Below are 15,900 nucleotides of genomic sequence, written 5' to 3' on the forward strand. Positions count from 1 at the left end.
TGATCTACATCTGCCTTTCGACTTGGCCCTGGCCCTCAGGGTGGTACGCCGTTCCGAACGTGTGTTTAAATTTAAACACATTGGTGACTTTCGATAGGACTTCCGCTTTGAAGTGCCTTCCCGATCCGTATGTAAGGTGTGCGGTGCTCCATGTATCAATATCACATGTTTTACGAAGACTTTGGCAAACTCCTTCGCTGTTGCCGTCTTCATTGGTACTGATATCACATATTTCGTCAGCTGGTCGATGAACACCGCTATGTACTTATATCCTCGTTTCTTTGTCGGTAATAAAGGTCCTTTCAGATCGGCGTATATTCGGAAGAAAGGATGTCCCACTTTGATCTCTTGCAGCTTTCCAGGTGGGCATTTCCTTGGTGTCTTGGTAAACCGACATCCCTGACATGCGAGTATATAATTCTTCACGTCCGTAGTCATTCTGTCCCAATAATATCACAGTCTTATCGCTGCTAACGTCTTTTCATATCCGAGATGACCTGCTGCTTTCTCATCATGCAGCGCATGTATGATCGCTCGTCTCATTGACAGTGGTACGACGTATGACCTTTCTAATCTCCCTTTATTGTCTTTTATTCGGTACAAGATTCCATTCCACAACTGGTAATGTACTTCGAATTTCGATCTCGTTTGGGCATCTGCTAAGTGTTCGAGTTCATCGATGATCATTGCAAAGTGAGGATCTTTCAGTTGCTTGTTTCGGAGCTGCAAGTTCGAGTCATATTCTTCTTCCTCATCTCCTTGCAAGTTGACGATACGGACAGTGGCAGTGCTGAGATCGTTCCAGTCCGTGATGACTTTGCATCGAGGTAGCGGTTTATGTCGGTTATCTTTCTTTTTAGGGAATCTCAACAGTTTGATCGGGCATTCAGTTAGAGCTCGTACAAGGTTAACGTTAATCGTTGATTCAGCCGGCTCGTTCGCCGTAGCTGGATCATCTTTTACTCGCTTGTCTCTCTCTTCGGCCATCTGTACGAAGAGTTGCCACACTTCAACTGCTGGTTCTTTTATATCATACTCTTTTTTGATGTCTTCGAAGTTCGGTATCTCATCAAATTCTTCATCATGGCATGTCGGACCTTCGATTGGTGCCCTCAATAGTGCATCCGCGTTGTCGCAGTACTTTCCCTGTTTGTACTCAATTTTGAACTGATGACCTTGTAATGCCATCGCCCATCTCGTAAGTCGCGGATTCATGCCAACTTTGTTCGTTTCCGATCTCAGCAAGTTCGTCAGCGCTTGATGATCCGTTCGTACGGTGAACACGGAGTAATCGATGTACGATTTGAACTTTCTGACGGCAAACACAACCGCCAGACACTCCCATTCAGTTAAACCGTAGTTCCGTTCAGCTCCATGTAAGACGCGGCTCGCATAGGCAATTGGATGACCTTCTTGTGATAGTACTGCTCCAATTCCTTCTTTGCTCGCGTCACATTCGATTACTGTTGGCTTAGCTGGATCAAATTTCGCTAAGACTGGTCCTTCGCATAGCAACTTATTCAAGTTGTCGAATTCCTTCGTATGAACTTCTGTCCAGTCCTTTCGCACATGTTTATCGTTTCGCAACAGCTCATATAAGTGGCGGGTTTGCTGCGCATATCCAGCTATGAACTTCCGATAATAGTTCGCAAGTCCGAGAAACGATCTCAGCTGCCGTTCAGTCTGAGGTCGTTTGAACTCGGATACTGCGGTGATCTTTTCGGGATCCATGCGAACTCCATCTTCACTGAGTATATGACCTAGAAATCCCATCTCCCGCATTCCAAATTCACACTTCGTCGGTTTAATGGTGAAACCTGCTTCGACCAAACTTTGAAGGACATTCCTCATATTCTGCAGGAAAATCTCCCAAGTCTTTCCAGCGAAAATGACATCATCGATGTATCCGAAGACGCAGCCCTTTCGCTTTGCCTTGGATAGCACACGATCCATACAGAGTTGAAACGTTTCAGGTCCATTACACACTCCAAATGGCATTTTTTTAAACCGATACATGCCATCTTGCGTTACAAAGGTCGTTTTATTAATCGATTCCGGATCCATCGGTATCTGCCAGAATCCACTTTGCAGATCTATCTTCCCATAATACTTGTTGCCTGCACATGCATCTAGCAACTCATCTGGATTCGGTAACGGATAGTTATTTTTCTTCGTTAACTTGTTCAGCAAGATATAGTTGACGCAGAATCTTGTGCCTGTTGTCCCGTCACCGTTCTTTTTTTGCAGCCAGCACGACTGGGAACCTCCAATCGGCGTCTGATGGCTCGATGACGTCCTGCGCCAGCATCTCTTCGATATGCTTTGTGATGAACTCGCGACCTGTCCAGCTCGTTCTGGCGGGATTGCTTTTCACTGGTTTCGCATCTCCCGTGTCGATCACATGGGTGATCCCTTTGACGTCCCCGTACGGTTTCTTCGATGTCGGGAGCACCTTCCAGAACTCCCAAAATGCGTTATACACATCGTTTTTCTGTGCTTGTGTGAGATCAGGTCCGAGTTTCAAATTTCCGATGATCTTTGTCAGCTCGGCTTTCGTTGTGTCATCCACTTCGGGATCAAAAAGCACGTACTTTACTGTGACACTATTGATCTGGACGTTCTCCATATGGTCGTATGGTTCAACATAACCAAGGAACTGACCTTTCTTAACAACTTGCCGTTTAATGCTGTGGTTAGCGATGACCAGATCAAAGTGCTTTCCTCTATGATCGGACACTCCCGCTAGCGGTTCGACATCGGTTTCCACTTGGAAGACGGGTGTGAACATCAGTTTCTCTCTAGCTGGTACAAATTTCCCCATTCTGACTTTTACGCGGGTACAGACGGATGGTTTCAAAAGGATCCGTTGGTCACTGTAAACTCTAATTGTGTCTCTGTTCAATTTCATCCTTTGCACCTTCGTTCTTCTTACTTTGATATCCTGCTCCTTTTCTTCATCTACTTCATCATCTTCATCGAGATCGAGGAGATCCTCTTGATCTGAGAGATCGTTTACACCTGAATCTTCTGAGGTTGTAGAGTTGTCACTTGAACTCGTCCAATCTGAATCTGAGTCGCTGCTCTCATCGTTAGATGCAGCGCTCTTGTCAAGTGGTCGTTCATCAACTCCATCTTCCTCGGATGAGAGGTCACCTTTGTCACCCTGGGAATCGCTAAGCTTTTTCGCTTTCAGATTTTTGAGCAGGGGTTTGCCCGTTTCTTTTGTCTTAATTCCACATCTCGCTGCGATTCTCGGATGACTGCGCGTTACTCGTACTTTCGGCGATGACCTTTGTTCATCTGAGATCGATCTCTGATCATCTGGAACTGTTCCTTCGAGCTGATCGATCTCTTCGAAGCTCATCAATCTGCCATTTTCAACTGGTGGACCTTCCTCACCAGAGCCGAATATGTTTCCATCTCCTTTTGCTTCTGTTACTGGGTTTTGTTGCCCCGCAGAGATCCTTTCGAGCTCCTCTTGGATCTTTTTCCACATTTCTCCCTTTTCTGAGATCATCTGTGAGATCTCAAATGCGGTTGTTGACCTTTCGTCGTCTGCTTCGATCATCTCCTCATCTCCAACATCTTCATATCCGATGGGTCTTTTATTTCCAATGAAGACACAATTTGCGTTTAAGTCTTCGGCGAGGAGTTCATTGTTAGGAGTCATCTCATACATGCACCATTTATCCTCTCCTCGTTGAGGGTATTCAGCTCCATTTGGAACTGGTGCGAAGGTCACCTTTTTCTTGACCGGGTAACCAGCTGGTCCAACTTCTCTTCGTTTCCGATATACTTTCGGTTCAAGTATATCGGTATCTGGCAGTGGAGGGAATTCCGCTTCTAACTGTTTCCAATACTTTTCAAAAGATTTTCCATCTCCCCTCTCTAGCGCCTTATAGAACATTTCGAACAGCTCATATACTGGTTTGCCAAGTCCGGTTGGGAAAATAATCGTTGTTCCTTCTCTCTTATAGAGGTTATTAACACGAAAATCCCAGAATAGGTCAAACCTTGCATTCTCCCACATGATTCCTTCATCAAATACTTCGTTTATTTCTCGATCAAGTTTCAATCGGAGATGCTTGACCTTAGGGTCTGATCTCCCTAAGTTCGCGATCAAGCTGTCAACGCTGTTATCCCAATGGAGTAATGATCTCCCCCTTCTTATAATGAAGTTCCGAACGCAGGATAACCATTCCTTATATCGCTGCCAATGGTAGCGTTCAATATGCTGATTCCACATCGAGTTCGTCCGGCATATGCTTTTAACTTCTTTTTGGACATGATTTTTCATGTCATCTATTGCTGCGTTGCACCTTGGCCAGTCTGTGAGATCATCTTGGTGGGCATCTCGACAACATTCCTCGCATTTCCATTGAGGTTGCACTCGACACGGATTCTCGTTGTAACCGTGATGACAACTGCTAACACGTTCTTCCAGTGTCATTTTATCGAGGCAAGCGAACGGGTTATTGCTATCGTCAATTTCCGTGTTCCAAAACCCGTGATTCGGTGTCCCTTTAGTCTCGTCAGATAAGATTTCGATGATCTCCGGTTGTTTTTCATTCGTTGATCTCTCAACTGTTTAACTGCTCCATCTCGTATCTCACTTAGGAGTACCTGTTCGTCTTCCGTCACCTTTTTCGGAGCTTCTAATTTCTTTTCCAACTTCTTATCATTCCAAACTTTGGCTACTTTATTCCCAGTGCCTCTGGTACTGGGATAGACTTTGCTAACTCCATACCAGGTACAAGAGCTCGTTTCACTTCGATAGCTGCTTCCTTTTGTACAGCTGCTATCTGCTCCCTCGTTAACGGAGTTCCATCTTTCGTTCCCAGTGCCTCTGGTACTGGGATAGCATCTTTATCAGTTGCCTTTTGATCATCTTTCGTCGTTCCCGGTGCCTCTGGTACTGGGATAACGACGTTTGCCTGTTCTTTCGGTTTAACTGATGATCTCCCAAATCGGGTCGCGATCTCCTTTTGGATAGCTGCCATCTGTTGAATTATCGACGGATGAGCAGGTGAACCTCCCCTTCGTTGGTTCATCGTATGCTTTCCCAGTGCCTCTGGTACTGAGATAGCCTTTTGATCCATTTTAGCTGCTTTTACAAGTCCGGTGACCTTTCCGGCTTGAACTTTGACATCTGATTTCGGCTCATCTTCAACTTCCTCCTCCCCATGATTATCGATCAGGACGAACTTTGTCGCCAAAAAATCATGTCTTAATAGTACTTGTACATCATCTGATTTTGGTCTTACGTAGAAGGAGTGTTGACTGGTCCGTTTTCGCAATGTCACTGGTGCTACGCAGTAATGCGTCACATTAAAGCCCGATGTCCCGCTAATTCCGTTAATCCTCATCAATCGATCTGGTGGCAGCGGTAAAACAAGAAGTCCGTTCTTTTCGCAAAATGATCGGCTAATCAGCGATGTTTCCGCACCGGTATCCAACATCGCCAAGACCTTTGTGTCACAGATTTCACCTCTTGTGTGTTCGCTTTGATCCTTTTCGGCAAGTTATGCTTCGATCCATTTTGTACTTTGAGCGTACGAACGGTACATTTAACTGGGATGAGCGATGCAGGTCCCGGATCCATATCAACTGCTGAAGAAGGCACCTGCCCGTTCGCTAAGGTGTTATCCCTCTTCAGTATCGAACTCAGATGATCGATCCTATGTGGGACATCAGTTAGGACTTCGTAAAATTGTCTCTTCTTTTCGCCTTTTGAGCTTTTCATCATCTCACACCCCTTTTTCTTTGCAGCTTTTTCATCATCGACGATCTTTGCAACTTCGTTTAGTTGCCCCTTCGCAACTTCCGTGTGATTTTTGAGCACCTCGGGGATGGTCTGATGCAATGTCACATCATCTGGTTTATCGCACAGATGCTCAATGACCTCATCTGTGATCTGGTCAGCTCGTTTTAACTCGTCTGCTTCGCTATCTTTCAGCTGATTTGGTGATCTCTCATATGTGACCATCTCATATCCGTTCTGGGTCATCCAGTTGATCACCTTCGCAGATACCTCATTGTTCGTTTTCGTCGGGTCGATCTGTGAAGACATCCCATCTGTTCGAACTGGTGACTTGTCATTGGGATCTTTTTGCAGTGCTTCGGTTAAGTCCCGTGACCTTTCAGTCGGTGTAATAGCGAATCCGCCACTTGGCAACTTTTGTAACGGAACTTTTTCTCCGTAATTCGGCGGTTTATTAGCTGGTGGAGCATTTCGGTTCTGATCGGCGAGTGTCTTTTTATACTCCATATCGTTGAACACTGGGACAGGGTTTCCCCAGATTTGCTTCCGCTTTAGCGTAACTGCATCATCCAATGAGTCATCGGAGATCTGTTGTGTCCGTTCGCTTTCTTCAAGCTGCGCTTTTCGCAGCGTCAGTTCCTTTTCCTGACCTTTTGCAACGATCTTTTTGTCGTTGTTTTTAGCGACTGCACTTGCTCCCTGATGTCTCACTGGTGCGGAAGATGGTGACGGGTCATTTCCCTGTTTACGCCGATACTCTCGGAACTTGGTATGCTGCTCCTCAGCATCTTTTTCTTCCATCTTCTTCTTCAAGTTCGCTTTTCGGATGATCTCATTACGTTGAGCTCGCCGTTCTTTTAACTTCTCAGCACTGCATTTCCCCGTGCTGTTCAGCTGATCATCGGCAGTACAAACCTGCTGTAGTTTCGCAGTTCCATTCTGCGCAGGTGGTCCTTTCTTCACTTGTGATGGCATCTTATTAGCCATCTCACTCACAGTATCATTCTGTGGTGACTTCGCAGTACCGTTCTGCGGAAGTGGCCCTTTGTCCACTGTCGATGGCATCTTTTGAACCGTCTCTTTTGCTTAATGTGATGGCATCTTATAAGCCATCTCCTTTGACTGATGTAATGGCATCTTGTAAGCCAAATCCTTTAACTGCTGTAATGGCATCTTATAAGCCATGTCTCTCGCAGTACCATTCTGCGGAGATCGTGCAGTACTATTCTGCGTTCCTCCTTTATCCGGTGGTTTCGGTTCAGGGAGATCAGCAGGCTCACCGGCGCCTACTGACCTTGGCCGTTTCCCTGATCCAGCACCTGCTGTTGCTGCTGGATTTGTTCGTTTCCCGGGTCAGCGCCGTTCGCGCCGCCACCGCCATTATTATCGGCGCGTCCGTTGCCGCCGCCGTTCCGACTGCCGTATCCGCCGCGTCCATTGCCGCGACCTCTTCCTCTGCCGTTATATCCGCCGCCACCTTGTCCATTTCCTTGGCCGGCGCCGCCACCGTTCCCCTGCTTGAACGCGGCCCATTTCGCGACCAAGTCGTAGCTGTTCGCTACTGCTTGTTGCCAGCCGCCTTGAGCTCGCAACCGTTCCCATTCTGTGGTGGCGAACAAGTTCGGGTTCCGGTTTGGTGGCATGCCAGCGAACATGCAATTCTGTGCATCGTGGTTCCCAAATCCACAATTTTGGCACAGCTGCACTCCCTGGGCGATCCATCCGTCAATTCGGCCAAATTTCCACTCGGTTCGAGAACCTTGCGGCTGCTGATGTTGCCGCGGTTCTGCTAATAATTTCCTTGTCGGTTATTCTGCTGGAAATTGCCCTGCCCCTGATTTCGGTTAAAGTTGCCATTTCGTTGGCCACCATTCCAGTTTCCGTTTCCGTAGTTGGGCCTTCCTTGTTGTTGGGGCACCCCTCCCTTCAGGGGACTCGGCATCACATTAGCCGGAGCCGCTGGTCTTGCCTGCGCTTGTATCGCGGCGACCATGGCGTACGAGATCGGCTGCCCAGTTCGACTGTCGATGAATGTCATCTCCTTTTGATTTGGAGTTGGCGATCTCGTCTGATATTCCACTGGGGACGGTGTGGCTGCGTATTGTCGCTGTGCCATCTCAACTTGGCCCGAGCGGATGGTCACATAATCCGGTTGATTACGTTGACCTTCTACCACCTTGTATTTGTCTTCGCCAGCTGCCCATGATCGGAAGAAGTCCTTTATCTCCGTTGGCGTTCTGAACCCCTTCGTTTTCAGCGCCTTATAGAGATCGTTGTCGACTCTGCATCCATCGATGAGGAATGCAACTGCTTGCAATTCGGTGATGGGTTTCTTAGCCTTGAACTTCATAATCGCTTGGTAAAACTGCTCAAGCGTCTCTTTTCCGGGTCTAAATTTCCTATTCATGGCTTCACGTAAGCCCAGGACTTCTTCATTTCGATCCCCGAACTCATCTTTGAATTTGTTTAGCCATTCAGTGACGGTATATACTTCTTCTTCAGCTTCTTCAATGTCTCTTTCGCCGTCGAACCAGATCTTTGCTGGTCCTCTGACAGCACTGGCGATATCATTCAGTATCTGATCATCTGTCATGTCGTATGTCCGTTGCGTTTCTCTCACCAATCGGATCCATCAGCTTACCGCGGCGCGGTTGCCGTCGAAAGTCGCAAGAACGGTTTTGCGGCCCATATTTCTGATGGATCTGTTGAACTCCCGTTGCCCTCGATTTTCATTCCGGTCATCTCGTTGATTACGTTCATTTTGATATTCGCGGAAGTATCTTCCGTCATGTTCGTGCCGTGGGGAGCGTGCATCCTGATTTGCACCATCCTTGACTGCTGTTTCAATAGGCTGTTGGAATTGTGAAGGGTCACCGAAGTTCATGTGTGGCTGGTGACTACTTGATGGCTTCTTATTGTCCGTGGTTTCTCCATCTCCTTCCGTTTTCAGCCCCCCTGTGCCACCGCCCGTTCGCAGTGGCATCTCGAAATGGAAGCTCCCGCCCGCTTCTTGTGCCTTACTGTGGCTGGGCGGGGGCGTGTCAGCGGTATCTCTTTTCGCACTTCCTCTTTGCAGGAGTAGCTCTTCTCTGTGCTTATTTGTTACCTGCAGACCTCTGTTCTCATCTTCCAGACGTTTAATTCTGAAGGTGAGCTGCTCATTCTCCGTTCTCAACTGATCTCGCTCCTGCTTGAGCATGTGGGCAAAGTTCTGTCGTTGAATCGTTTCCTCGTTGAGCTCCTTTTCATCTGTTTCCCTCTGTCGGATCTGTTCAATCAGCTGATTCATTTGTTGTTCCAGTTGTGCATAAGCATCTGCTGCCACCTTCAGCTGCTTCCTTGACTGGGTGATTTCATATTGGTGAGTCATCGCCGTTTGCGTCATATCGACCAGTTCCGTGTTGAGCTTTATGTTCTCGTCTGTCAGCTCGCGGATCTTTTTCTGATGCTCTTTGCTCTCCAATTCGACTTTTGTCACCTTCGTGTCTAGTCGTCGTGCTTCATCTTCCCATCTTTGGCCACATTCGGCCGCTCTCTGACCAGCTTCTTTGAGCTGTTCGTTCTCCTCAGTGACCTTGTTGATATCCTCCTTGAGCAGCTCACCTTCCGTAGCCAGGAGCTCTCGCAGATCTTGTGCCACTTTGAGGGCATCGTCAGCTCGTTTCTGATGATCTGCCGATTCTTTTTGAAGCGTTTCAATGTTCTCATCTCGTAGCTTCAGGTCATCCTTGAGTTTAAACATGTCCTTATTCACCGCTGTCAGTCGTTTGGTTGCTTCAGTTATTTTGTCGCATATTTGTTTCGTTTTGCTTCAGCTTCGTCTGCCGTTTTACGCAATTCATCGCATTGATCTTTCAGTTTGGCCATGTGCCGTGACCTTTTGGCTGTCTCTTCGGACATGCTCTCATTAAGTTCGTTGACAGCTATGTAACCTTCCATCTCCCTATCATCGGCTATCTTCACCGATTCTTCAGCAATCTGTACTTGGCGTTCATATTGAACTTTCCATTCTTCCGCTGAGCTCTCAAGAGCACTCTGTTGTTGTTCTAAGTCATAGATGCGCGACTGCAAAGATCCCAGATGAGTTCGGTATTCTTGTTTCTTGCGAGTAGCCTGGGCCTCTTTTTCTTCCAATGATGTTCTCTAACTCGAGTTCGAGTTCTCTAACTCGTCTTTTCAGGCTCAAAGTAGGGCTGTTTGGAGATGGAGATCGTACATTGACGATCTTTCCTGTCTGATTACTTTCAATCAGACTTTCAGGGATGTCCTCGAAGGATGTTATTCCCTGAGCTCGATCAGCTTCCTTCATGGCCGTTTTAAACGACATATTCAATGTAATCTCATCCTCTGTGAAGTACGATTCTTCGTTCCCGCGATTGGACATCATCTCATCAGATGCCATTGGACTCTCGAAGATATCCTCAGTTGTTGTTTCATCTCCAAGTGTGAGGTCATCTAGATTGAGTTCATTGAGATCGTCAGATGTGATCTTTAACTGCTCGTTGAGATCGGTTTTATCCAGGTTCTCCTTCTTATCCTGGGCGGTTACATCCTTTTGCGATGTCAGATCCATCTCTGTAGCTCGTTCCGAGCTCGTTCCTTCTTTGGTGACCTGCTGGTTCACCTCACTACTTCCCGCCGCAGGCGCGGGAGATCGTTTTAGATCGTCGCTGGAGCTCTCCTGAGCTGACATCGCTTCGAGTGCTTTCTGGTATGTCGCATCAGACCCACGTGAATCCTTCTTCACGGGGACTTTCGGTGCTCGGGTGTTTCGTTCATGTCCCACTGGACGTGTGTATGAGTTGAAGTCCCTCTCATAAGGATTAGGTGCGCCTTGCTGTGAGGCTTGGGAGCTTCGGCTTCCCTGGCTGCTGTTAGATGTCGATTCGATGATGTTCTTTTCCATGTTGATCGGATAACTGTGACGCGCCTGTCAATCTTGCTCGCACACACGTTATAATGAGATCGTTTTAAATCCCTGAGATCGCTTTTCAGCTGGTCAAATTCGATCAAGTTCGTTTTTAAAGGCCACTTTTTTGATGAAAAGATCGAGAGTTTTGCCTCAGAAATGAGCTCGTTCAGCTGCTGATATCAATAAAACCCCTAAAAAGATCGTTTTGAGTTCGTATCTAGTTGAAATAGATGATCTCAGCTCATCTGTAAAGGTCACTATCTGATCTGATCTGATGTCAAAGGATACTGATGATCTCGATCTGATCGATCTCCGAGATGGTCACTTTTCGGTCAACTTAATTCGATTAAAACCAACTTCATTTAACTAATTTTAGATCGTTTCCGATAAAAATAGTTCAATTTAACAGCTGGCGAGATCGTTACGAGATCGTTTTAGATCGATTTTTCCTTCAAAATTTTCGACCAATCAAAGTTCATTTAACTGATCAATCACGTGTACCCGTTGAAATTTTCTGACCGGCCTGGCGTCACAGATCGACGGCCAGACTTGCGCGCCGTGTGCAAAAGCTACGCCTACGTCTAGCTCAGCTCAATACGGACCAATGAAAATTGCGCTTTTTACGCTTCAACCAATCCAGTAATTAATAACGGTTTTCACCTGTCTACCGTTCCGATCCCGCAAAAAGATGACCCAGATGATCCAGATGATGGAGATGATCCAGATGATCTTCTCCAAACTCCGATCCCGCGCAGCCGTATTCCGTACGGTTGTGGCGCCTTCCTGTCCGACCTAGTCTGCCTTCTGCTGGGCTTGTCAAGCCTACCAGCAGGTCGCTCTACAGCCAATTTTGGTGGAGCGCGTTAACTGATCTCTTGGCACCTCCTTCGGTGCTGCCAACTCGTGGCTTCTCGGCTCTTGTGCCCGACAGCCTTGACCCCAACAAGAGGTGCCCGCTGCCTAGCAGAGGAAACAGCACAAGTTCTCCGACAGGAGAGCTCTTGCACCGCAGCCGTCTGCCGTCTGAATCGATGTGCACGACGAGTTCTCCTACAGGAGACTCTCTAGTCAGTGCTGCCTTGAGAGCTGGTAATCCGATAGATGAGTGCGCCTTGCTTCAGATGAGGAAAACCAGTGCCTTAATGGTGAAATGAGATCAAGATGATCCAGCTCAATATGGCCGTTCGCCTAACAGATGAATGTGGCCGCTCGCCAAACAGATGAAGAACTCAGAAACCTTCTGTTCACGGCTCTGCTACCATATAACCGTGGACTGTGAAAGAGTCCAGGACGGAAGCCCAGACTGACAGGACTCCGTGTAGTGTAGAACGTGACGTACTAGGGATGAAATGCGCAACGCACGATATCCAGTCTACGTTATACAATTTAATAGCGTCTTCGATCGATCATCAAAACACACTGACGTTCAATGCTCAATGAGCCAACGTCTACTAGATTTCTCTCATATAAACTGCACGGCGCATAGTGAACACAGTGAACAGCAGCCGTCAGCCAGTCAGAAAAGAGACACGCCACAGACGGTAATTCCATGGGGAAATCCCCAGTGCGTAGTGCAACGAAGCACTCCCCCAACTCCAGTAGCGTCACGCAGGTGGACGCAAGAGAGCCATCGCCTCACAGCCTGTTTAAACATACCTTCAGTCGGAATCAGTCTCGCCGTAGCATGCAGTTATGCCGTTCCAGGAAGATTGTCGGCATCTACCCTAGGTACCTACTATCTACATCTGCTTTCCCGTTGTCTTCGCCGTTAAGCAGTTTCACTATCTTCGATGGTACGGGTAGGATTCGAAACACTCTCCAAAATTAATCTTGTCTTACACCAGCCGACCATAACACTGCCATGATAAATACTGTGCCTGACAGTGCCTATACATGCCGATGCTCAGAAATTTTTTCCGTGCATTTCATTATAAATCGCTGTTGTAATATTTTATTATAGGTCACAAAAAATTTTCATACTTTGAAACTTTTTTGCGATTTTTAATTCCACTTACACCCTTCCACTTACACAAGTACTAGTACTGCGTGTTTTGGTTTTTTGTGTTTCGTGTAAGTGTTTGATGTTTTTGAAATTATTGATCTTCGGTGATTTGCTGTACGTGATTGATACAAGCAAGAACTTACTGTAGGTAGAGGACTGGGAAGCGACTCTGCAACGGTCGACTACGTCATCACTGTCGCATACAGAATGCACTGGGGTGCTATTGCTTAACGTAGGCCCACAGATTTTATTGTCCCTTATTAAAGATATTCTCAGTTCCTTTCTCCTATGAAACTTTCTGATATTTCTAACAGATCATACTGAACTTACAAACCCAAACATGAAAGGCTAGAAATAGAAGAGAAAAGAAATATGCTGAGAAGACTGACAAAAACCGTAAAAAACGCGCATCTGTCACCATGGCAGCCGCCCTCCCGTGTATGCGAGAGTGATGACGTCAAACGGTAGGTTACCAGTCCTCCGCACACTATAGTAAGTACTTGATACGTTTTTTGTGTGTTTTGATGCATCAGGATTTGATAATCGGACCCAAACGGCACGCTATTTCTAGCCACCTTCCGCGAGGCAGTTACTGTCATTCTCACTAAATTATCTGGTGCGCGGCACTGCGCGCCAAGCCACTATCACAGCCAGACGCATGTTACGTATCTAAGCAGTGTGGAGGGGCGCGCCGTAGCATGCAGTTTGCGGTTATTCGATTTTGTCTCTAGTAAACTTTATCGAGACTTTCGAGTGTCGAGAGTCATCTGACGCTATTTGTTTCACAACAATCAACTTTTCTCGTATTCTTTTTCGGAGTAAAGCTGTTTCTGCTACTGAACAAGGCATTTGTGCCTCTCGTTATCAATAATGCACCTGTACAAAGATGAACGCCCTGTATTTGCATGGAACGCGGTGGATGTGGAGATTGACGGGCAGATGCAGCACGGATACGTCATCGGCGTGGAAGAGAAAGGCAGCACTCCGCCGCGTCTGATCATCGATTTCGGATGCCCAGCACAGTCTTCTGTGCTGGTTCCATACGGGAAGATCTGGGACTGCTCCAGTTATCCATACAGCTGTCTGGGCGAGGGAGCCAGTGTGGAGGTGCTGCTGCGCGACGGCCCGATGCGTTCCTGGAAATGGTATTTGGGGAACAATGTAATTTGCTTGTTCACCAGTATGAATTCAATGGCGCTGGTGGAGGTGATGATGGACGGCACGCGTCGTCGCGAACTGGTTCCCCGTCGACAGATTCGGGATGTTCTAAAACAGCCATCAGTGGAGGACTTCTTGCAGCGGGCCATTTTACCTTGCAGACATGCAGCGTTCCCAACGGCTACTGGGCTATGCAGCAGTCGGCCTCAGCGTTGCTGCTAAAACATGTGGAACAAACCTTTCGTCTCCAGTTTGTGAAGATACTCAGTCACGAGATGTACTTTGTGCGGCGGCGATACGAGTCGCCCATCGGGGACGAAGATATAGTACGTCGTTCACTTCGTTGCTAGTCATGTCCGTTCACGTTTTGCGACTGTAATGCTTATTGCATGTTTTCTTACGGATATCATAGGCGAGGGTATTCGAAAGAGAACGACAGAATCCTGCCTTTTGCGGACGCTTACTCGAGGAAACGAAAGAGCTGGAGTCAGAACCGAAGCGAAAAAAGCCGTCGATCGACGTCGAACAAGGCTTGAATTTGCCTTTAGAAGTGCTGAAGGAGATTTTCCACTCTCTGGATACCGTGGACCGACAATGCTGCCGCCGCACCTGCCCACTGTGGGAGACCATTCTGACGTCGGCGGAGCTGTCCCGAGATCTGCATGTATCGCGGCAGCAGCCCAGCTCGCCATCGCAGGCAAGGTGGGACTGTGATAATTATGCTATGTACGCCTGCATCTTCAAGCATATCACGTCAGCCACACGCACCATCTGTATTCGCGAAATAGGCACAGAATACATTCACCACAGGAACTTGCATTATTCAAATGAAGCTCTGGATCTTATTAAGAGGTTTTTTGCCGATACTGGCCTCCGCGTCGACCGATTCATCTTGTACCAGAGATCTATCAGGATGGCACAGCCAGCATTTGATCGATGGAAATTCAGTGCGTTTTCCGCCGAAATCTATGGGCAAATGTCCAATCTCGTACCTTACTGTGATCGCGTCATCTGGAAGGATTACGCACTCACACTACTAGACAAGGAAGACAATGCCCTGATGGGATTTCGCGTTCCCATTGCCACCTTCACGCGGGGGCATGTCGATGAGGCGCGCATTGTGGATTTGCTTGAGCAGCATCTGCGCTGGGATGGGTCGCCGGAGGAAGTGCAACGCATTTCTCAGCACTTCACCAGCCGGATGGATAGCAAAAGGAAGTCAGAAGTGAAGCAGGTATTCTTACTTTAGGAAGGGAGCAACCGCAGTCGTAGCATGTTAGGGAAATCGTATAATTCTTTACAAAATATGTTATAGCCTTATCGGTAGACTATTCTAAGCCCTCGCTGAACCGATGACATAGTTTGCAGACAAAACATTCCAAAGTTTTCGAAAACTTTCTGAAAACATATGTGTTTTGTCAAGTTACTACTTAATCATGTTTGATTATGCTATATTTATCTCGATCGTTTCTATTGGAATTCGAAAGAAAAAGGGATTGGTTTGCATGGCCGTATAAACGGAATACGTTCGCAACCTGTCTTCTGGTGTATCAAAGCGCATAACCTACTGTACTTGTAGATTCTGGTGAACTACCAGTCGAGCGATCCGCGTCCGTCCGCGCACTACCGAAATCACCAGTGGACGCTCGATAATGTGACCAAGGCCAACGTTGACAAGCTCAACCGGTTCTGCTTGTGTGCTTTATCACGCTACATGCAGGACTGCAGTCCAGGCTATTCGGCATCCGCCCCGGACAACAACCCACAGGCTGGGCAATCCAGTGGTTCCAGTAGACTCTACTAAATCTAGCATTTACGAGTGGGAACTTTGAAGACTCAGATGATTAAATAGCCTAAAATCATTAGTCCGGAATTATGGGGAATTTAGTTTTTTTCTTATCTTTCACGAGTGTTTTTCTTCTCCAATCAAAATTGACGGTTTTCTTAGCCACGTTTTGTTCTCCCGTCACATAATATGATTACTGTAAATTTTATCGTCTCTCTCCATTTTTCGTAACCTAAAGAATGTTTGGCAGAAGGCCGATGTATTTTCTTCGTAATTCACTG

At 47.1% G+C, this 15,900-nt stretch overlaps 2 protein-coding genes across 2 annotated transcripts; one reads left to right on the plus strand and one right to left on the minus strand.

The window, feature by feature from the left end:
- Nucleotides 1-8,393: 8,393 nt before the first annotated feature.
- LOC129581549 (uncharacterized) lies at nucleotides 8,394-10,667 on the minus strand. The gene is made up of 3 exons (XM_055472689.1): nucleotides 9,978-10,667; nucleotides 9,595-9,826; nucleotides 8,394-9,517 (listed from the first exon to the last, which is right to left on the minus strand). Exons 1-3 carry the CDS (start codon nucleotides 10,665-10,667, stop codon nucleotides 8,394-8,396), a joined length of 2,046 nt encoding a protein of 681 aa, XP_055328664.1.
- A 2,780-nt stretch (nucleotides 10,668-13,447) lies between these two features.
- LOC129580875 (uncharacterized) lies at nucleotides 13,448-15,666 on the plus strand. Its single transcript, XM_055471605.1, has 3 exons — nucleotides 13,448-14,159; nucleotides 14,246-15,067; nucleotides 15,413-15,666. The coding sequence occupies exons 1-3, from the start codon at nucleotides 13,686-13,688 to the stop codon at nucleotides 15,635-15,637; spliced, it is 1,521 nt and encodes a 506-aa protein (XP_055327580.1). The 5' UTR covers nucleotides 13,448-13,685; the 3' UTR covers nucleotides 15,638-15,666.
- The last annotated feature ends 234 nt before the right edge of the window (nucleotides 15,667-15,900 follow it).

The sequence above is a fragment of the Paramacrobiotus metropolitanus genome, unplaced genomic scaffold, assembly GCF_019649055.1.
Source record: "Paramacrobiotus metropolitanus isolate TYO unplaced genomic scaffold, Prichtersi_v1.0 Parri_scaffold0000001, whole genome shotgun sequence".
NCBI classification, from domain to species: domain Eukaryota; kingdom Metazoa; phylum Tardigrada; class Eutardigrada; order Parachela; family Macrobiotidae; genus Paramacrobiotus; species Paramacrobiotus metropolitanus.

Bases quoted from the DNA above. Each gene is read 5' to 3' on its own strand.
- LOC129580875 (XM_055471605.1), top strand. From the start codon at position 13,686: ATGCCCAGCACAGTCTTCTGTGCTGGTTCCATACGGGAAGATCTGGGA. The intron at 14,160-14,245 runs GTACGTCGTTCA...CGGATATCATAG, and splicing joins CCATCGGGGACGAAGATATA to GCGAGGGTATTCGAAAGAGA. The intron at 15,068-15,412 runs GTATTCTTACTT...CTGTACTTGTAG, and splicing joins GGAAGTCAGAAGTGAAGCAG to ATTCTGGTGAACTACCAGTC.
- LOC129581549 (XM_055472689.1), bottom strand. From the start codon at position 10,667: ATGGAAAAGAACATCATCGAATCGACATCTAACAGCAGCCAGGGAAGC. The intron at 9,827-9,977 runs GTACGATCTCCA...GGATCTTTGCAG, and splicing joins AGACAGGAAAGATCGTCAAT to TCGCGCATCTATGACTTAGA. The intron at 9,518-9,594 runs GTAAAACGGCAG...AACGACTGACAG, and splicing joins AGATCAATGCGATGAATTGC to CGGTGAATAAGGACATGTTT.